The sequence below is a fragment of the Ammospiza nelsoni genome, chromosome 3, assembly GCF_027579445.1.
Source record: "Ammospiza nelsoni isolate bAmmNel1 chromosome 3, bAmmNel1.pri, whole genome shotgun sequence".
In the NCBI taxonomy this organism is placed as follows: Eukaryota; Metazoa; Chordata; class Aves; order Passeriformes; family Passerellidae; genus Ammospiza; species Ammospiza nelsoni.
In genome coordinates, this window is record NC_080635.1 from 94394235 (window position 1) to 94416843 (window position 22609).

Genomic DNA, 22609 nt, shown 5'->3' on the forward strand with positions numbered 1-22609 from the left:
CATCACAATACATCAAGTTTTTAAGTAGAGGATAGTCAATCTTTCTGAATGCGTAAGTATTTAGATGTGACAAACAATACACACTTTTGTAACCTCATCCCCATTTCTTGGATAATCTAAGAAGCATTATTTTAATAATGCTCTTTCTGCAAAAAACTTCTTTTTTATCAATGTACATAGTGGAAAATTTCTGAGCAAATACGCATTTTCTTTTTTTTTAAGATTTTGAAGGATTTACCTTCTGAACTACAGAGAACTGTTAACACACTGGAACTTTCATTTTAGACTTCAAATTAGAAAAATGAATTAGATGGAAAAAGTTGGAGAGCATTTTCATTCTGACAGCACTACGTAACTTCTCAGTGAAACTCAAGGGGAAAAAAAATAACAAAACATTCTCCAGTCTTCTGTAACTGACATATCAGCAGCTACCCTGTCATTTTCTGTGCATCTTTTGTGCATGTAAGTGATGCGGATGCTTTGCAAACTGGACACTCATTATATAGATTGGAACACCCATGTTTTCATTTAATCTTTTCAGCTGAGACGGAAATAAAAGATTCAGAGACATCAGTGCTTTTACCTGCAAACCTGTCAGCTGTATGCTGAGAGCTGAATCTAAAAAGTAGAATTCGGCAGAGACAAGATTATTACTGTTCTAAAAAAGAAACTGGCTTTACTTTTTCTGAGAGTAGCAGTTCTGCTTGCAATTATAGGCTTATTGAGTGGCACCTAAAAATCCTGAGGCCTTCTACCATTAGGCACCTGCCTGGAGAGTTGTTTTTCACTTTATTGTTTTGTACTTAAACTATATTAATTAAAGAAAAAGAGCTGTAGAAATTCAGTTTTAGATGCACAGTTCCCATTTTTATATTTTTTTAACTTGGAGCTAGTAGTTAGAAGGAATGTTTCTTAAATTTGCAAGTTTAAGTAACCTGCAGAGTTACTGTGCGCCACTTCAGAATACCAACCAAAGTACAACCTACTACAATTTTTAAGTTTGCTTTCAAAATAAGTTGAAGAATCTTGATATTTTCAAGGTGGAAAAATGCTGCTGCACCCCCACCATTAACAGACCGTCTGTAACAACTTTTTTATTAATCTGAAAGCAGCAAAATCTGGGTGAAATCAACTGCAGAATCACTGAGATGTGTGTTCCTGTTCTATTGAAGAACACTTCTAAAAATTAATGTGTAAAACTTGCATTAAGTTTATTCAGTGAGTATTCTCAGTGATTACATAGAATCATGGAATCATTAAGGCTGGAAAAGACCTTCAGGATCATCAAATCCAATCTTTGACTGTTAATTAGACCATGGCACTGAGTGCCACATCCAGTTATTTCCTGAACACCGCCAGGGACAGTGACTCCATCCCCTCCTAGGCACCCCATTCCAATGCCTGACCAACTTTTCAGTGAAGAGTTTCTTTGTGACATCCAAGCAGCATAATCTAACATTACTTTTTCATAAATGATCAATGTGAATGTGCATATGTATTGGTGTATGCTGCAAATTAATAGTATATCTGAAAAATAAAAAACAAGCTATCCAAACATGGGGTGATTAGCACTGTATGTAAACTCAAATGAGACAACAGACAAATGAAGCTTCAGTTTGAAATAAGCAGTTTGTAGTTTGTGAAGGAAGCTGATTCTACTAGTTCCACATAAATTATTTTGATCTTTTTGTGAATATGTCTTTTGATCTCAAGAACAGTCAAAGGATATCTTTGTGCCAAAAGGTCATACAAAATTATTAGCTGCTTTTGTTATTAATTAAACATAAAAGCAGTGAGGTGTTTAATCACACTAGAGGTCATGAGTTCTCAGTATTTAACCAATCCACATGCTGAATGATTTCAAACAACTGAGTGGTGAACTAAAACCAAACCCCAAAACCACAGGCTTCAATCAGTTGATAAAAGTGGATTACATTACTGTCAAATAGGCATGCCCTGCCTAGTGGATGGTTACAGTATCAGTAACAATTTAAGCATGGAAAAATAATTTTCATTTGGAGAACTACAGGCTATTAGAATTTATAGGACATCTTTATATTTTAATGCATGTTTTTTTGCCTGAGAACTGGAAGTGTCTGAAAACATATGAAATCCCCTGTCTCAACTATCATAGCTGCAATTTTGTTTAGCTGAGGTAGGGAAAGAGGTAGAATGTTTTTAAAAGCGTGTGAAAATCATGTGCAGGAGCATCAAAATCTTCTCATTGGACCCTTTTCCCCCCATGTGTTTCAGTGCTATATTTAATTAAAAATATGTTAAAAAATGGCATCATGATACTTTATTACTCAGCATCAAGCTGTTTTCAAAACAGAATGTAATGTGGTTTTGATGGCTCTATTTTCTATGTAATTCTGATAGAACCAGTATGGCTCCAGCAGTCCCTTTGAGCATAATCTGCAATTCTAAACATATCTGATCCGGGATGTTCAGTGAGTTATGCAATGACATCTTTTTTTTCTGTTGAGAAACAAAGCATTATCATCAGGGAAAAAAGGATCACATTTCAGTGTCTGATGCAATGAAAACCTTGTTCTATAAAAACAATATAAAAAGTCAGACGTGATATGAGGAGAACAGGGAAACTAAAAAAATTGCTACTGTTTATAGGCATCATACCATCAATTATGAATAGATACTTCATAGTGCTTTGTCATCACATAAAATTAATGACAACAGATTCCATTTCTTTCTATACAGTATATCCTAAGGAAAGATAAAACCTTTCCCTCAAAGAATTTCACTGCCTGGAAATCAGTACTGAAAGATTCTCACTCCACTAGGTAAGAAAAACGATAAAAGCATGTTAGCAAGTAGTCAGAATGGTACTTAAAAATTCATGTGACAATATAGCAGGTAATTTTCTGCATTTAAATATCATCATTTATCTAAGGGTAACAAAACAGGAATGTTGCAAGACTTTGCTTCTATACAGCAACAGATGCCTGAGAAGAAAGAAGAATTAAAGAACATATAAAGAGTTTTCATTTAATTTAGTACTTTTTTATTGTAGTTCCACAAGGTTTTATTCATGAAGTTTTTAAAAAGGCAAAGAGGTAAATAGGTAATTGCTACAATATAGACGTCCTAGGATGTAGAAAATACAGATTACAGTTCTATACACAGAACTTTAACCAAGCAACATGTGAGCAGTCCTTTTTAACTGCCTCATAATACAGATAATTGAATGCATTACGTGATTGTGATTGAATCCTGAGACATTTTGATTAGTTCTTCTGTGCAAGCATGAGGTGTCAGCTGAACCATGGGTTACAATGTCCATTTTTTTCTGTTGACTCAGCTGGGTCAGGCATAAGTTTTGATGAAGTGAGTTACATTTCCTGGACCATACTGACTTAACACACTTAAAACACTTCAAACACTGGAAAGGGCAGGTGCCCACTTGAGACACAGTGGTTGTGCTATTGCTTCTAGCACCTTGCCTGTCTAACCTGCTTAGAGCTTAAAGGATACAGTTGTTTGTTTTTTTATTCAGGTAGTTTGCACCCTGTTTCCCAAAGGATCATTGCACCCAGTAATCACAGTGATGTTCTGGAAGGGATTTGTTTCAATACCCTTTGCCAAAAATGGCCTGCTTTGGGTGAAATTAAATAGTCTTTAGGCTACAGGGAGCTTTAATGTGGTGAAAAAGTAATTAACAGGCAGGAAGATGAGGGCTCCAATTTTGTATCCCTGGTCCAGGTAGCATATATTTTTCGTTAGAGACAACTGAAATTTGCCCTATTTTCAGATAAGAAATCAAATTACCTTCCTGTGAAGGCTTATGTATGATACCACATGACTTGCAAATGTGATTCTTCAAGGCATGGTTTAGTGTTGGACTTGATAGTGTTGGGTGAAGGGCTGGACTCAATGATCTTAGAGGCCTTTTCCAATGATTCCAAGTGTTTCTATGATTCTGTGCTGTCTCATCCATCATTGCTTTGATGGAAGAGCTGTAATAGCAGTGTTGTCTTAGTGATAGTCTTACTTGACTAGTAAGAAGTTCTAGAAGTAAGTAAGAACTTCTAGAACTTCTTTCAAACCAAATCAAACTGAGCCAAACTAAACCAAACCAAACTCAGTATTCTGCTCTGATACTCTACCTGACCCACCTGAAGATTGGTTGTAGCCTGGTCAATTGGTTTGCAAGGTGAAAAAGGTGAGCTTTAACACTGACACAGAAGTGAAAGGAGTTTGTGTGTGCCAGCACTCTGACTACTGAGTTATTGGACAGAAATTGGTTAGCATAGCAATTATCTGTATTTTGTAATAACTTTAGTATTCCAGACATGAAATCACAGGAGAGTTTTTGGAGGTTCTTAGCTGTATATGGACATATGTCTGATCTACACTGGAGAAAATAGCATGTGGTCTGGCAGTCTTACACACAGGTAAGACTTTTGATTAATGCAAGACTCTCCCCCATGGCACCTGCATTTGCCAGTTTCATCCCTCCCAGGATCCTTGGCAATAGTGCTGAGAAGTCCCCTACTAAAAAATCCACAATCTTTGCACTGCATAGCAACATGGAAGCTGTTTTAAGGACCTGTGCTATATTGTGGCACTATCATGGTCGTGCGCTGGCATGTTAGGCTAGGTGCACACATAAGTAGTGCTTAATAAATTTATTCTTATAGACTGTGCAGTCCAGTTTAGTATTCAAAGTTATGCTAATGTCTTTCCTCAAAATGACCATGCTGTACTGCTCTTGTAGGCGAGGAGAGGGAGTGCCATCTGCTCAGCCATGCAAATTGTCACCATTTCATTCACTTAAAATGAGTTTTGTCAGTTTGCTCTAATTGTAAATATGTCCAACGGAATTTAACAAGCTTAAACCATTAATTCATTCATTTTTCCTAGTGCAAAATGTAGGCTTCAGGTTAATATTAAAAATGTAGATTCTTGAAGCCCAGAATTCCTTGTATCTGGCAACTGTGTAAATAAGATTGGAGAAGAAAAAAACACTCCTCAGAAAAAATTAAATATTTTCAACTAGTAAAAGGAATTTCTAATGCAAATGCTGTATAAATAGAATAGGTCATTTATAGAGGTATCCATTTACCAAATATATATAAGCATATATGCTTTTAGATGGATGGATAGATAGGTACAGAAGTGACAAGGTGACCAGGGTGTGGTAAAAAGGCAAAGAAAGTATTTTTATTTATCTGATGAATATGTTTCAACTATAACAGGCTTCCTAAGATTTGCTTTACATGAAACTTCCTTTCCTCAGAAAAATCCCATCACATATCCTGGATCAATGGTTGCTCTGCCTTACAGCTGAAGGGCTGTAGATAATTCTAACAGATCGAGGTAGCTGTAATCAATATTGTATCTGCTTTGGAACTCTTAACCTGTGCTTCCTGTGGCTCCAGGCACACACCAGGGAAGGGCCATGGACTGACATAAATCCTTTCTCCCAGCAGCTGGGCTTTTACTTCAGAGAAGATCATCTGCTTCCAGCATGAGAGGGTCACATTACCATGGTTCCCACGCCCGATATGAAATGGTGGTGACATACAAATGTGAGCACCAGTAGGTTCAAATGAAGATGCCATTTAAAAGTTGCATGATGTGACTCAAGTGATACAATTTGAAATTCAAATCAGTCTGTAGAAGTTATGTCCTCATGCAGCTGGCCAGAAATCTGAACGTCCATATGTGGGACTCAGAAAGATTAGAACTAGAAAGATTGGGCTGTGCATATTTTAAAGGGAGAAAATTGCATGTGCCCTTAAGTTGCTACAAACAGCCATTCCATAGAAGGTTTTAAGAGATAATTACCCATCTACTAAAATATCTTTGCTGTCTTTAATCACGTTTCTGCTGAATGAGTAGAAAACAAAACAAAAAAATAAAAAAAACCCCAAAACAATATCCCCCCAAAAACCCTACAAAACCAAAGCAAAACCAGGATTGCTAAACCCTGTAATTATGAAGAAAACAAGCGATTAAAAGGAATTGGCTGCAATAAAAGTGAACCTAACTTTTATTACATGCGTAATTTTGGGACTAGACATAGATGTCATGACTTACAACAACATAAAACCCCTATTAAAGGGAGGGACACTTCAAATTCCACTTAAATCCGTGGAAACTACTGTATAAGTGTAGTTCATAAAGTGAACTAAATTCACTTCTAACTAAGTTCTATTGAGTTTTGTTCTAACTAAGTTCTAGACTTTTGTTGAAATAATTCACTGTTTGATCTTTCAGTTATGTAAAATAAATGCACAGTTCTTCATTTCAGCTGTGACATTCATTTGCTCTCTAAGCTTGATTGACTGTATAACTTCTTGTCTCAAGGATTTGGGAAACAATGAAAGCAGCAACTCAGCAGAGTGAAATTCTTATGTAGGTTACTTGGATAATTCATATCTGAGAATAAAGAAATATGAGTTCTGTGGAGTGCATGTGATACTTGATATATGTGCTTTGTATATAATTTCCTTAAGGTCTGTAAGAAAATTAAATTGAAGTTTAATCAAAAGTTGTGCTCTGCACTGATGTGTGAGAACCTAAGGTGAAATTGGATGAAGAAATGTATTTAAGGAGATGATCCTCTTGTATTCCCATGCACCTTGCATTTGGAGAGGAGTTGTTTTTCCAATAGCTTTCATATTTTTATTTCCTCTTCAACTCTAATATATTATTTATGCTTTATTCTCATATCTGACACACAGATAATGTGAAGGAATACATTGAGAGCCATGCACATATGAATATAATTCTCTCAAGAGAAAAGTTGTCTGTCAATAAATATGCAATGTGGCACATTTGTGACCAGGGCAGGCAGTTCTAAGATGCATAACTTGATTATTTCAAAACCAGATTTCTTCAAACATGCCAAAGGCAGATATATGTCAAGATAAAAGCTACATGAGTTGGAGTGTAAAAGGGCAACCTTAACATTTTTCAAAGTATTCAGGAATCTGTTTGTTTGTATTCCATACCTCAGAACTAGCCAGACTGGATTTTTTCTACCCTTTGATAATAATTTATTGTTGGGTAATGAACAAACATGAACGATATTAGCACAACAGATCATGTTCTTAAACCTCTGTATGTCATAATAGAAATTAAATACCTTCTCAATCTGAATTGTTGACATTGCAACAATTGAGGTTCTATTAAAAAATGTTTTCCTCTTTGTTTCCTCATTGAAATATTCATATATGTAGCCTTCAGAACACTATTCCTTGCTATTAAATGTCTTCAGACATTTAGAATGCTGCAGCTTTTAACTATTTCACACTGTCCAGAGTTTTTGAAGTACTATCAAACTAAACATACCTGTGCTGCTGGCATTTCTTCATATGCTAAGAAACCCTCTTTCCTCATAAGGAATTACTTGTACACTTGTTTTCAGGGCTAAAAGTTGTTCTGCCAATATTCATGAAGATGAGCTTGTCCTTGCTACTTACATTTTATTTGTGGAAAACAGATCAGGTAGACTGCCTGAATGCTCTGGGAATTCATTCAGTTTCAAGTCAATACTGAGCCAAAGAGATGGTCCCAATGTCCCACAGATCATTCCTTGGACTGTCAATCAATACATTTCACCTGGGTCTCTCTAACTAGTAAGTCAAGTAGCAAGTAACACCAAGGAGGGAAGCACACATTGGAAACATAATGCACACCTCAGTAAGCGAGACACAGGGTCTACCTAGCCCAGTTTTGTCTCTCATCTAGTGCAGTGGGAAAGGCTGTTAGAATGTTTTTTAGAGTTTATTTGCTGGCATGTATTTTCTTCACTGTGTGCTGTTTCAGCTTGTAGACACTGTTGAGCTCTTCATTACTGCTGTAAATGATCATCCTTCAGTCCTGGTCAGTATATTTTTCCTGTACTGTGTCCAGCTCTGGGGTCCTCAGCATAAGAAATACATGGACCTATTGAAACAAGCCCAGAGGAGGCCACCTCTAAAGATGATTACAGGGATGTAGCACCTCTCCAATGAGGAAAGGCTGAAAGAATTTGGTTTATTCAGCCTGGAAAAGAGAACATATTGAGGTGACGTATTTGCAGCCTTCCAGTACCCGAAGGGAGCCTACAAGAAAGACAGAGAGGAACTTTTTATAAGGGCTTTTGTTAATTGGACAAGGGGGAATGGATTCAACTTAAAAGAGAGTAGGTTTAGATTAGATATCAGGAGGAACTTCTTTACTGTGTGAGGGTGGTGAGACACTGGTACAGGTTGCCCAGGGAAGTTGAAGATGCCCTATCAAAATCAAGTTGGATGGGGCTCTGAGCAACCTGGTCTAGTGAGGTGTGTCCTGGCACATGGTGGGGGGCTTGGTACTAGATGATCTTTAAGGTTCCTTCCAACCCTAACTATTCTATAATCTTATGATTCTATGATCCTTCTGTTTTGCTTGTATCTTTTTGGTAAGAATGTGCCATTGCTTCAATTTTATTGAACAGAGTGAGACAGGAGATCAGCCACAGAGTGAGGGAACTAAACTTTTGTCTCCAGCTTCTCTACTAGCACCCTATCTAATAAGGTCAGTTACCCTATTTGACCCATGTGATTAAGAGAAATACTGATTAGCAACTAAGTTGGACTTAAGTTTTGCCAACTTTTTTTAACCTAGTTGCTTTCTTCAATGTTCATTTATTTAGCCTTCTTCAGTGTGGTAATATTTGTTTCCAATATCGTCCACTAAGTTTTCTTGTCTGTTATGTTCAAAGGAAAAATGCACTTTATACACATAGTCTTTACTAATATAAGTAATGCTTTTTAACCATATCTCCTTCCAAGTGTTATTGATCATAGTTAGATGATTTCAGCTAATTATCCACAGGAGATAAGTCACCTGATAGACATTGGACACTCCATTAGCAGAAAATACCAAACTCTTTTAAATTTAGATTGTAAGATGAAACTGTCTTCAGTAAAGCAAAAGGGAGGAGTTCAATAAGGTTGACAGAGAACTTAAAGCAACAAAGAATTTGGAGACATCAGAGAGCAGTTGGTTTCTGTTAATTTGCCTTTCTCAAAAGTGGCTGCTTTCCATTTATATTACCATCAAAGCTCATCAACTAAATTTTACAGAGCCTTACTTCATTTTTTTTTGCTAGAGGACTTATTTTGATGGGTTGAAATTATGCAATGTTTTTTTTCTCCTTCTTTGGTGAAATGACAGCTGTAAGTCAGGCTGTAGCCATATAAAATATCACTATTTATATTTTCCAAATACATGTATATTTATGCATCAGAGATGTTAATTCAGTTTTGAAAAACTGAGTGCTAAATTTGTTTTAAATTAAATAGAGTAGGTTTTTACATGTGTCCAAACCATTATTCCTCCAACCTAAATTTTTGCACGTTTTCAGGAGATTTATATTTTTCTAACAGAACTCAGAAGATACTATAGCATTTGTAACTGAAAGAGTTGCTATTGAGTACTGCGTCAAATGTCATCCCATACAGATTTTCTATGCTTAAATAACAGTTTGAATGACTGTGATGCAGTTAGTTTGCACCACAAGGCTAAGAAAGCCCCTGTGAAATATCTAAGTAGCTCACAGAAACCTTGCAAAATCCTGTCAAATATGGGAAAATCTAAAAAAAATTATAAAATCATAAATGCCACTCAAATTGGACTTTTATAAGGGCTTAGACAGTGAGATTTCAAAGGAAATAATTTAAAGGAAATACTGAGTTATAAATATCAGAAAATCATGAACATTGGATTGATTGCTAGGTGATTAAAACAGTTCAAACTGAAATGAAAAAATGATAAAGCATGGATTTGTGTTTTTCAATTTAAAACAAAGAAACAATAAGACTATAAAATAATTTTAAGCCTCCACAAAACCTACAGGGTAAATCTGTGCGTTGGAAAGTTTCACATGGTGTTCATTATTTTCCCCTAGATTGAGTCGTGATTTCTGGGATTACCTAGAAGCTAAAGTTTCTTGCATGATGATTAGCACATAGAACAAGCTGATTATTTCAAAGAGAGAGAAAAAAGTAAGCAGTCATGCTTGGTAGTGAGTTCTTTGATGCCCTAGTTATAAATAATAGCCAAAAAACATGTGGCAAAAATTATAAGGGTAAATGCACTTTTGATTCTAAAAGATGCTAAAAATACTTGATAGCTGTGATGGTTAAACTGGGCTGGGTGCCAGGTGCCTTCCAAGACACCCTATTTTCTACCCTCCTTAGCAGGATACAGGTGGAGCAAATAAGAAGCAGGAAAACTCATGATTCAAGGTAAAGGCACTTTAATAAAGCAAAAGCAAATGTTGTGCATGGAAGCAAAGGAAGACCAAAAGATTTCTTCTGTACTTCCCATCAGCAGGTAATGTCCAGTCACTTCACATGTAGGGTATTAGTATGAATAGCAGTTGCTTTGGAAGACAAATGCTGCACTGCTCTGCTGAGAACATCTGCTGAACTGATGCCCTATGGTATGGATATCCCTTTGGTTACTTTGGGTCAGCTGTCCCCTCCCAAGACCTTGTCCCCCAGTCTACTGGGTTCAGTAGGGGAGTCTTGGAGGGACAGCACTGATGCTGCATTATCAACACCTTTCTAGATCTCCTACACTGCACAGCACTATGAGGGCTGCAATGGGGAAACTAGCCCTGTCTCAGACACATCCAATACAGTAGCATCTCATTTTAAATTATGTTTTTTAATCTGTCGAAACAGGTCATTGTCTTCTGATGTCTAACATTAAAATAAGCCCCCCAAAGCCTCATAAAAAAGTGTTTTCTTGTTTAAATAGCCACTAATAATAACAACTGAAATTAACACCAAGACTTTGAAACTGGATGGAAGTAACTGTAGAAACTTCTACAGAAACTGGAAACAAGAATTGTTACAATTCCTTTTATTGTTTTCCTTTGTGCAAGTCTCTGCACAATATGTTTAAGCACAAAAACATGCTTCTCACGTTCACAATTGAACTGATTAAAAAATAATGATACACATTTGTAAGATCAAAGCAAGCATCCTTTCTTTCAAAAAACCCCAAAACTCTGCTGCAAAGATTTAAACATAAACAGCCAGTTGGATGAAAAACAGCTGAACCTGCTTTTTTCATACCATTTTCTGGGAGGGTGATTTCCAGTCACTTCAGCTATGAGTCAGTGAATAAAAAGGAAGTAATTTACTTGTTGACCAGTATCTGCTATGGTCATTACTTATTTGCATCAGTCTCACTGCAACTGAAATGTAATCCTGAAGAAGCACAATTGACACAGTGGTTTTGACTTCATTTCAGTCATTGACATATAACACTGTGAAAAGTATCCAGATTTTCTGAAGACAGAGATAACGTTTCCCCTTAGGTAAATGTTTTGGAGGTTAAGGTGTTGCTTATGTTATCAGGAGATGTGAAGAATACTCTTTTTTTCAAGAAAGATTTCTCATTGGTTTGATTCAGCTCCTTTTACATATCCCTTAGAGCAGTGGGCCTTTGGGGTAGCACCCAGGAAACTGGTATGTTTCCTTCAGAGGACCTGCTGCTTTCCAGCTCTTAGCTGGAATCTATCAGGCTTCTGTGTAGTTGCTGGGCCAGGCAAGCAGACTCTGTGTGCAAGTTGTTTCATGCAGATTTGCACATATATATCAGGCATCAGGGCTTGGACCCAGAAATGTTGGCAGATGGAGGAAGGTGTAGGTCTCCTCAGTCATAGAATCACAGAATATGCACAGTTGGAAGGGACCCACAAGGATCACTGAGTCCATCAATGTTCTGCACAGCACCATTCCCAAGAATCACACCCTGTGTGTGAGAGCATTGTCCAAACACCTCTTGAACTCTGTCAGGCTGGTGCTGTGATCACTTCCCCTGGGGAGCCTGTTCCAGTGCCCAGCCACCCTCTGGGTTAAAAAACTTTTCCTGATATCCAGCCTAAACCTCCCCTGACACAACTTCTGGCCATTTCGCTTGGGTCCTGTTACTGTCCCCACAGAGCAGAGATCAGTGCCTGCCCTTTCTTGTCCCCTCACAAGGAAGCAGTGAGGTCTCCCCTCAGTCTCCTGCAGGCTGAACAGACCCAGTGCCCTCAGCCACTCCTCACACAGCTTCCCCTCAAGGCCCTTCCCCATCTTTGTTGCCCTCCTTGGACACTCTCTGATAGTTTAATGTCTTTCTTACATTGTGGTGCCCAGAGCTGCCCCCAGCACTGGAGGTGAGGCTGCCCCAGTGCAGAGCAGAGCAGGACAATCCCCTCCCTTGCCCAGCTGGTGATGCTGTGCTTGAGTTAACAAAAGTGAGCTATTACTGGCCATCCTAATTAAATCTCCCTTCAAAAATTCCTTGCAAAATCTTTATGACAAGTAAGGATCAGCCAGGAATCTCCTGTGAATTTAAGAGAAGGGGAGAAGGAAGAATACAGAAATTTGAAAAGTAATGTGAAAATGGGGATGTTTCTACTGATATTTTGGAGACAAGCAAAACTACTCATTTGGATTCCTACTTGCACAATTTATTTTGTCAGTCTTCTTTTTATATTGAATAAGATAAGAGATTAATGGGAAAAATAAGGACACAGAAGAAAGTTTTAAAGTACTTAAGCTGACAATCTAAGTATCACAGATGTTGAGTTCGCAGGCAGCAAATCCCTCCTCCTGCAGTGGGCAAGTCTCTCTGCCTCCAAAGAGCTTTAGGAGAGTCATAGGATGCTTTGGATTCAGCAGGATCACTTTCATAGCTTTCTCTGACATAAGAGAACAATAATGTGCATTAAATGTAAGCTTTGTTGGTGGATTGGATTAATTTTACTAGTGACATAAACTGAGTTTGGATGTACAAACTGTTTAAAAATTAAAGGCAGGAGCTTCACAGATAAACCCAGCAGGCCAAATTCTGGGGTTCCTGAAGTGCTAAAGATTCTGCCGGGTCTGATTTCTAGAGTTTTTATAGGTTGGAAAACACAAACTCTGAAGAAAGTCTTCAAGATTTGATTCACTGTACCAGTTAATATGCCACACTGGTTGGTTCCTTTGGTGCACCATTCTTTATAAATGAAAGATTTCAAATTGAAATCAAGTTTCTGGCAATTGCCTTTCTGAGGACAAACAAAAGAACCAATAAGGAGCTGTGCAAGGGCCTTTCAGGAAGTCATTTAAGAGCTTGAAATTCTGCTTGAGAGTTTTCCCTTTGTTACTGAACCGATTGCTTCCTCCTTTGGCATCTCCTCCTCTGCCCTGCATATGAAACATCCAGTCCTGTCTTTCTGGGGAGAGCTGATGGATGAAACAGTTTCCTACTATGCTCTGCTACCCAAGCTCTTTTTATTCCAAATGAATTCTGCATATGGCTGATTTTTCCCATACAAAGTAAGAAGTAAACAGAGAGTGATAGATATTGGCTTTCCATCATCTGACCTGTCAGCTGCTGTACATTAGGAAGTTATCTATGCCTTTAATTGTGAGTAGGAGAGGGATTTAGAGCTTGCAGAAGCATAATTGTTTCACAGTAAATCTACAGATAAGCCCCTCTTCCTTACTGCCCACACAGTTCCACTGATTTTAGAATATTAAATTGTCCTCCCTTCAAACACTGATGCCTAAAGGAAGATCTATTATCCTGAAATCTTTGTAACTTAGACTGTAATGGGATGCTGATATTGCAAACCAATAACTAAAATGAGGAAATATTGAAAGGAAGCATAAGGCTTCTTTTATTACTGCCATAGTTCTTTGCTGCATTAATTTTGAAACATATTTCTATTTTCTGTCTAATCGCAGTCTTAGAGTTAAAAGTTTTGATAATTGACAAGTTTCTCACGTGATGTATTCCTGGAGACAAGGTCAAAGCATCTGGGGGAGGGTAATGAAGAGGAAGGATTTCTACCTTTGACTGTGCCAGACACTGTGAAATTTTCTTTTCAGTTTACTTTAACAGATAAAACAGACTTGATTTGATGTCTAATGCTCAAATTTCAGTGAATTGCTTATTCCTTATTATGAATGGTTTCAATTCAAGTAAGCAAATACCTTATGAAAATCAGGTCCTGTCATTAAATAAATACCTGTGGTCCCTCTGGGTTTATCTTTGGGGCGTTTTTTGTGGGTTTTTTGTGGGTTTTGTTTTTTTTTTGTTGTTGTTGTTGTTTTTTTGTTTTTTGGGGGTTTTTTTATCTCCATCAATCTTGTCTTGTCTGTGCAGTGAGGATACAAGAATATGTGTCTGTTTAGCAAAGACTACTTGGGTAAATGAGATAATGAGCAGGCACAGTTGCTTGTGTTCCCCAACCTGCCTAAGAAGACAACTGATGTTGTTCATTGATATTATTAATAAGACAAAGGCACAGGAGAAAAATATCTCTGTTCATCCATCCTCCATTCACTGGCATGAATTTACACTACAATAACACTGCTCATGGCTGGTGGTTTTGTATTTTGTATTAGTCTAATTACATTCTTTGCATCAACAGGTGACGAAAGGAAATCATGATATAAAAATGAGACAAACACTGCTTGCACCAGCCCAAGGCAGGACTTACTGTTCCTGTCCTACCTCTCTAGAAAAGCACAAGTTTCTTCATGCTGACCTTGAAGATTTCATGTGATAAGAGTGACCAGGTCAGGGCACCCAGAGATGTGGATCTGCAGCTGGAACTGGAGCTTCTCTCCAGGTGGACTTTGGGCTGCATGGACCTGAGAAGACTGGATACCACCAATGAAAGCCCATAGAGTTTGTGGTGAAGTAGTGCCTCCTATATATCCTTTGTCACAAAAAGCACCTAATTATCGCAGTGCCAGAAATATTTGCTATTTTTACAGAGAGATGCTGATATACTATAATAACTAATAAAATATAGATAATTTATTTTTGCCTTGATTTCACTTTTTATTTCTACTGTCCTATTTTTTTCCATTCATTTCATCAAAATAAATCTTGTAACACATACAAACAGGCATAATGAAAAATAAAATGTCAGGTACATTTTGGGAATAAAACATTTTGACTTTATGCATCTTCTTTAAAATCACAGGGTACAGTAATAGCATATGGCTTGGTATTTCCTCCAACAAGGAGGAATTTACTTTCACAGTTGCCTAATTGAACAGGATGATGGTAAAGGAATAATTGACAGTTTGTGAGATTTTTGGTGCTTGATATTTGTGTTTCCATTTTAACTGAGTTTATAGGATTCTCCATTCTGTTCTGTATTTCAATAATCACTCAGTGCTAAAATTTTCAGATAAAACTTCAAATAGATTGGAGTAACACTTTGTATTTTGAACAGTGATGAACCAAACCCACAATTCTCTTTTCTTAATTGTCTAAGATGATAAAGTGGAGTGTATACTAGTACAAAACCAACAGAAATTATGAATGTGATCCCAGTATTTTTTTTAACAAAGCAATCATATGATTCTGTATATGATTCTGTACAAACCTAAGAAAAATAAGAAGACTTTGACAATAGCATCAGAGATTGGCTTGACTCCTTATTCACTGGCCTCTGAACCCAAACAATTTTTGTGTGCTTCATTTAAGCAAGTATTCATAATGACATTACATTTTAAAGTTAATAGTATTCATATCATTCTGTGGGTACTTGGCTACAGGGAACAGAAATATATCTACATAGTGAGAAAACAGGCAAGTGGAGGTTCAATAAAGCATTAAGCAATATTGCTAATGACAACCACAAAATAAGGCAGAGGGAAGAGAACTGATCACTGACATTGTTGAACAACTCATAGCAGTATAAGAATAATCTTGAAACACTGACTTGTAGACCAAACAGTAAATTGCATAAATTACTTTAAAGCCTTCAGCATTAAAACATTTAATGATTTATGTCATTTGCAATGTGCAGCATGTCACATCCTATTGCAATACTCAGTATTGTGCAACCATCTATCCAGAATATTGTTGCTAAACTTGCCTAGCTCCTCCTTGGTATGTGAGAGAATAAAATTTCATTTCCTTATATAGTTTAAAGAAGCTAAATAAAAATTCAAAGCTACATGGAAACCATTTGTTATTTTTACATTGAAATTTGTCCTCTAGGATCCTATCTAGACCCATGAGTTTTCCTAATCTGACACCAGAGCTGTTGTTACAACTGGATATGCTGACTCATCAAAAAGTGAATAGCTTCTGATAGTTTATTCACTTAGCTTAATAGCTTTTCAGTTTTATTGAGCACTGCTAAATTGAGAAAAAAGGCTTTTAGAAGAAATCCAGTCTTCTAAAATTCTTGGAAGTTTTGGACATTTTAATGTAAATTTCTTCACTAATTCAATTTTTTTTTTGTATCAGCAATACTATTATAACTTGATTTTTACAATTGTTCTGTAAATTCTTGTAAACAGCTCAGATAAAATGTCCAGAATCTTTTATACTTTCCTCACAAGTGAATGAAATCTAAACTGATAATACTGGCTGTTTACTGAAATATTATATGAAACTCATGCCTCTAAAGCTTTTGTTTAAATCTAGCTTTCACCTACAGCAATTAAAAAATTAATTGATGAGAGATAGGATAGCTCTGTCAGTTATATTGGTGCTGACAGTAAGAGGAACAGTTAAAAAAATATATCCTCACCTTTTCAGTTCAGTATTGGCATTTGTCAGTATGGTCTTGTGTCAAACAGTTCCTCTTTGCTATTTTGAGTGCAGATATTAGAAGCCTGACTGATGTTTCATGTGTGTTAGAGCACGTGTGTAGATAAGTGTGTGTGTGTATATGTGTTTATTCACACTCAGACAGTTGTTTTTCATCTTCTGAGATGAATACAATTTTTTGTTTTGTTTGTTTGTTTGTTTGCTTTGCAACATGATGAAAACCTTTCCTCTGATGCATGGAACTGACATTCTGCGTAGCATTGTATGTGTCTGGTACAAGTCTGCCTGTATTTTGCAATTCCATTGAGATTTTGCCAACAAAGCTCTGACTCACACAAATTGATAATACCCACTCTTAAATCTTTGTCAGTTGAACATTTTTACAGTAATAATCTTCTTGGAGCAGTAATCAACATAGTAATGTTGTTTCAGAAAACAGTACAAAGGAGCCACTGGAAAAAGCAAAAGATATGGAAGTATTTGACTGAAGAGCTACTTTTCCTCACTTCAGTAAATGGTCCTTATGCTAACCCAACTCTGTCATCAATCAGCTCAAACCTCTCCATCCACAAAACACAAAGTGAGGAGGAGAGTTGGTCTCCTAAGGATTTTAAGGAGAAATGATGGGGCTTTTATATTGTTTTGTCTTGGTTTTTTTCCCCTGCCTTTCTCTCCTGTCACAGAGAAATCCTTTGTCTTTTTCTTTTACTCCTGAATTCTTTGCTCATGAGCAGGAAAAAAAGCTTGATCTAAATGTTCTAAGAGACATGCTTTTATACTTGCTTCAGGTTTAAGAAGAAAAAGCAATGCCTGATCAGGGCTTCCACTTCAGTGAAATAGATTTTTCACTGACTTTTAAAACTGTGACATCAGTCAAAACATCTCCATCATGAAAAAATAAAGTACAGAAAGTGTATTTGTAAAAAAGTAACTGGTAGTGCTTGCTTTTAGAAAGAAAGCAAGTAAGTTATTTGGGTTTTTTTTCCTCCAAAAAGAGCTTCAAATCTATTCAATAAACCACAAGGTCTTTAAAATCATGTACTGATAAATGTATTTAATAATATTTTAGATTATTTCATATTTACAAATGGCTTTCTATTGAAATATATCTTTAACATAAAAAAAACAAAGAATAGTGACAGACAAAAGCTGAGAAGTTTAATCTGGCACTAAACAAGAACTTCATATTGGACACTGACAGATTTTTTTGTTCACTGATTACCCCTGTCTTCTTCTGTGCAGGTTATGAATAAAAAGAATTTGCTCAGTGGTTCACTTACTTATTAGGAAGCACTTCACATAATGAGAGCACAGTTCTTCTATACTGTATGGCTTTTAATTTAACTTATCCTTATTGGAATTACATATGTAATATTACTTTAAAAATGTGAGATTTAAATAATGTTATTTTCAATTTCCCCTTTGTACTTAGAGACATAAATATACTTCCAGCAATTATCTTTGAGAAATATACATAATTTGCATCTACTTTTCTTGGCTCCGACTTTAATTTTGCTCAGGTAATGTTAGTATTGTTTTATTTATTTTAATTATTTTCAAAAATCAGTATTTGTAGTCCTTTTGAGTTAATTTAGTTTGCACCCGACCTATTGGCAAAATGGTTTTAAATCGTTTAGAAAAGTATTTCACTAGCTTCTAATGTTGTTTCATTATCACTGATAAAACTTTTTGTTTGTATTGCTCTTGCATCTTATAATCTGCAGCATTTGAAATATCAGGCCCAAGTACTGGGAGGACCATGAGCAGATCCTTATGTAGAGCAACGTGCTTGCCAAAAATGGTCCTGTTAATGCTAAAATCATTTTGGTGCACATTAAGGTCAAGCTCTGTCTCTGCAAACTCTTGAGACCTGGCATTGCCACATGCAGTTAGCGTTACCCAGCTGATGTCCCTGCAGGTGCAGGACTGACACCTTTGGAGAGCGCTGAGGTCCCCCCAGAGAAATCTGGGCCAGCTGTCCCTGTCTCCTTCCATTAGCTGGAAAGGGACTAGAGTAATATCTATATTCCTAACCTTTGGAAAGCTGAGGTTAGGTGAGAGGAATTGCAGCACCAGTGCAGACACTGTGCTGCACTCTGCGGTTCAGGCACGGCCAGCAGTGTGCGGGTGCCCCCGAGCATCGCATGGAACGGGCACAGAGGGGCTCGGGTGAGCACCACAGGAGCTGCAGCTGAGACGCAGTGAGGGTGCTGGGGGGCACCTGGGGACACGGACTGTGCATCAGTGAACACCACAGGTGGTGAAGAGCTGCAGCTGAGACGCAGTGAGGGTGCTGGGGGGACACCTGGGGACACGGACTGTGCATCAGCATGAGAGATCCATAGCCAGTGGGTGAGGAGGCAAAGGACTCTGATGCATTTTTTCCTGTAGAGCCTGACAGAGAACATGAAATTGCTGTTATTGACACCCCAGATACTACCTGAGCAAAGATACCTGAGCAAATAACATTCAAAGTGAACTGCTATAATATTTGCCATGTGCCTCTCACTCCCAGAGTACACATTAGGACCAAAGTTCATTTTCTCTCACTGAAAATTCGTGACACATTTGGGATAAAGTACTGCATACTATGATTTCATTAAATAACAAAGTATTCACTGCCAGAGCTGAAGTAATTATTCAAGAATTGTGCTCTCATAAAAGGATTTTTTCTTGCCTTTAAATCTTCTTTTAATGATGTGCTTTTCATTTAGTTATAAGGGAATTACTTGAATTTTCTCAATAAAACTTTAAGCAGTCTTTATTCTGTAACTAAAAACATGCACAAGAGCAAATAATTTCAAAGATATGTATCAAGTATATGCAAACTCTACAGAATCATTTCTTTTGAAGCAATTTTGTGAAACCACTTAAAATCATATAGTGAGACATGAATCTTACAAACTGAAGAGTAAAAATTAATTTAAAATATAGAGAACAAACTTAATTTGTGCTTGTTTGTGAACATTTATTACTAAAATATATTAAAACAGAATTTTTTAATTTTCGCAGCTGACTCACTCTCACCCTACTACTTCCAACATTGCTGTAATGGAGACAATTTTCTGAAAAAATATTATTGTTTTGTGATTAGTTGTATGAATATAGAGGAAAAAGTTGTTCCTTTATTCACTCAGTCATAGGGTAGAGAGCAGGGTAATCATCTCTGTGATGAGATGATTATCTCTGTGTAGGCTCCTGTACCTTACCAGGGCCTTATGGAGAAATCTTGGCCAACTGTAGCATTGTATCTCTGTCTGTAGTTCCCAAAATAATGGGAAGTATGCAGACATGCCCTGAATATATAGCACTGAGATGGTCAGGGCTTTCTGTTGTGGAGGAAAGTCTTCACACAAACTCAGAGAAAGTCAGCCAAAAAAAGCCTAAGTACCAGATATTTTTTAATTATTTAGAGAGCCAGGATTCACTGGTAATAGGCAAAGGCGGGATGTTTGAAGGTTTTTTGTGGCTTTATAACTTGTTTGGTTTTGCTCAACATAATAGCACAAACCACAGACCCAATACACTGTGTTAAAGCCTGAAGGTTTTTGTTGTACTGAACTGTGATAGTTCTCAGGAAATTTAATGGTGCCCCAGACAGAAAACAAAAAAACAGAAGAAAAGAGAAGTGTCAGCAGTGCACAGGCCAGTGTAACAGCAGTGGGTGGGTACCTGTGCTGGACAGCAGCCCTTGTCTGCTCCCATTCTCCAGCTGAGTAGGGGACAGTCCAGTGTCTTCCTGTGCTAAAAGTGCTTTCGAATTCTGGAGCAAGTTGCACTTGGAGGTAGGTGGGCATGAGGGGCACCTACAGAGAGCATACAATGCAGGCTCTCTGGTCACCCCTGCTGTAGCCCCTGTCTTGAAGGGGTCTTTGGCAGCCACATCAAACCAGTTTTTGATCTACACATAGCTCATGAGCAATGGCTATGTCACTTCCAGACTGAAAAAAATCTCTCCAGCTGTGGCAAATGCCTAGCTTGCCCCAAGACCTTGCTTGATTTTTCCAAAGAAAGAGAACACCCTCCACCTCTGTGCACCCAGGCCCATCTGTCACATCTTTGCAGCCTCAGATGTGTCTGTGATGTTGGCAGTGCTGCACACGTGGCCCTGTGCTGCCCTGTGGTCCTGTCCCAGAACCAGCTCTGTGTCCTTCTGACATGAATGAAGAACCAGCTTCATTCTCAGGTATGACTGTCTCCCTCACAAAAAAGGATACAGAGGCAGGAGTTTAATCTCTTTGTATTGAAAAATTAGGACAGGCATAGGTGATCTGTTAGGTGCTACCTGGAGGTGAACAAATTAAAATGTAGGAGTAATGACCATGTCAGACTTTTGAGTCTAATTCTTGCCTTGAGCTGAATGTGAGCAATAATTATACTCTCTGCTGAGCTGCTCTATGGACACGAGTAATTATAGTCCTCGATACACAAAAACGTGTATCTCATTATAATGGAGCACAGAACTAAACAAAAATAAATGGAATAGAACTAAATGTTCAGAATGCCATTTGTATGCTTAGCTTTAGACAGCCATCCTAGGTTTTACATTCAAAGGAAATTTGCATGTGGAATTCTGGTCCTACAAGTGGAGCTGGTGTGAAGAGCATTTGTTAGGGATATTTGTTCAATGTCTGAAAAGAAAATGGTTATTCAGCTGAGATATTTCATTTGGTAGTAATCAAAGGGAAAATTTTGCAGAGATACCCTGCTTGTAAAGTTAAAATACAATTCTCTGCTCATGTTTCTGTGCTAACTAGCTTAGTAACAATAAATAATTTAGTATTCCAGCCCCATTTCATTAAAACCCTAGAGTACTTACAAAGAATAAGTATAAAAGTATGAGATTTGTGTGACTGATTGTAGCCAGTTACTCTTAAGAGTCAATGCAAATCTAGGGAGTAACTCAATTCATCTTAGAATTGGGATGTCCTAAATACACTGTGGATATGTGTATTTAATCAAAAGAATCTATCCTAGAAATATACAAAGTTTAGACTTAGAAATCTGATCTCCTTGTGTTCAGATTTCATTAAAGTAAACCTGCTACCAAACTTTCTAGGTATCCACAAAATGTATGAAGCTTACCATGCAAAAAGCTGCAGTGGAAGCCCATTCTGGCCATCCAACTTCCAAGACTGATTTGGTGATTGGTCACTTACATCCAGTCTGATTCTTCCACTTTGGTAGGGAAACTGACCACATGGCTACAGAAATTCATGTCATTTCCAGCACTTCACTGTTTCCTTACCTGAAAGAGCATGGCACTGAAACATGTGTATGGTGGAAATCCTGGTACCACTGAAAGATAAAAGGGAAGATTTCTTTGACTTCAGAAATGCTAAGATTTCACCCAAGGACAAAGATGGTTGTGCAACATCACCCCAGGTGTTCTCAGGAAATGAAGATAATTCCTCAAACTTCAGAAGAAAATCAAACAACCCCCCCTTGACTGGCAGGCTCCTCACTGCATGTTCCATCAAGGCACCTGCAGGCAACTCTGCAGTAGGGAACAGGTTGTCTTGTGCTTGAAAGGTGAACAAAAAAACGAATGCTGAAGTTCAGCAATGACTCACATCTGGTAGTGCATTTTCCTGGCACTTCTGAGTGGCACTGCCTTGCTCTGCTCCACAGAAGCATTTTAAATGTTGTGCGAGATATTTTATGTGGGAAAACAAAGTGTGCTGTATGGGACTCAAAGGGATCTTGTTATTATTTCATCCCTTATTCAAATTACTCTTTAGATCAAGATTGTATTAATGCTCATAACTAATTTGGCCTTACACAATGCCTGTAATCCAAGTATCTCACAACACTTCTTGAGCATTCTCTAATTAAGCTAGTCACAATCTCTCAGTGAGGTACTCAAGGAATCTGTGTGACTCATTTTGTCCGGTGCCAGAAGCAGTCACCTCTGGGGTCAAGTAAGGCACAGCAGCATGTTCAATAATGCATAGCAGCATTGTGCCACACTTTGGGAGGGAAGGGAGAAGTAAAATCCCTAATTGGAACTGCAGTGGGTTTAAGGAAGGAAAATGTATTTATC

The 22609-nt window shown here is 37.5% G+C and overlaps 1 protein-coding gene across 1 annotated transcript in view; it reads right to left on the bottom strand.

The window, feature by feature from the left end:
- Positions 1 to 22609, bottom strand: part of MEI4 (meiotic double-stranded break formation protein 4) — a 134359-nt gene that overhangs the window by 69255 nt on the left and 42495 nt on the right. The window contains exon 2 of the mRNA XM_059468746.1: positions 21815 to 21864. Coding sequence (XP_059324729.1) covers positions 21815 to 21839 — 25 coding nt within the window. The 5' untranslated portion in view covers positions 21840 to 21864. The remainder of the gene's footprint in view (positions 1 to 21814; positions 21865 to 22609) is intronic.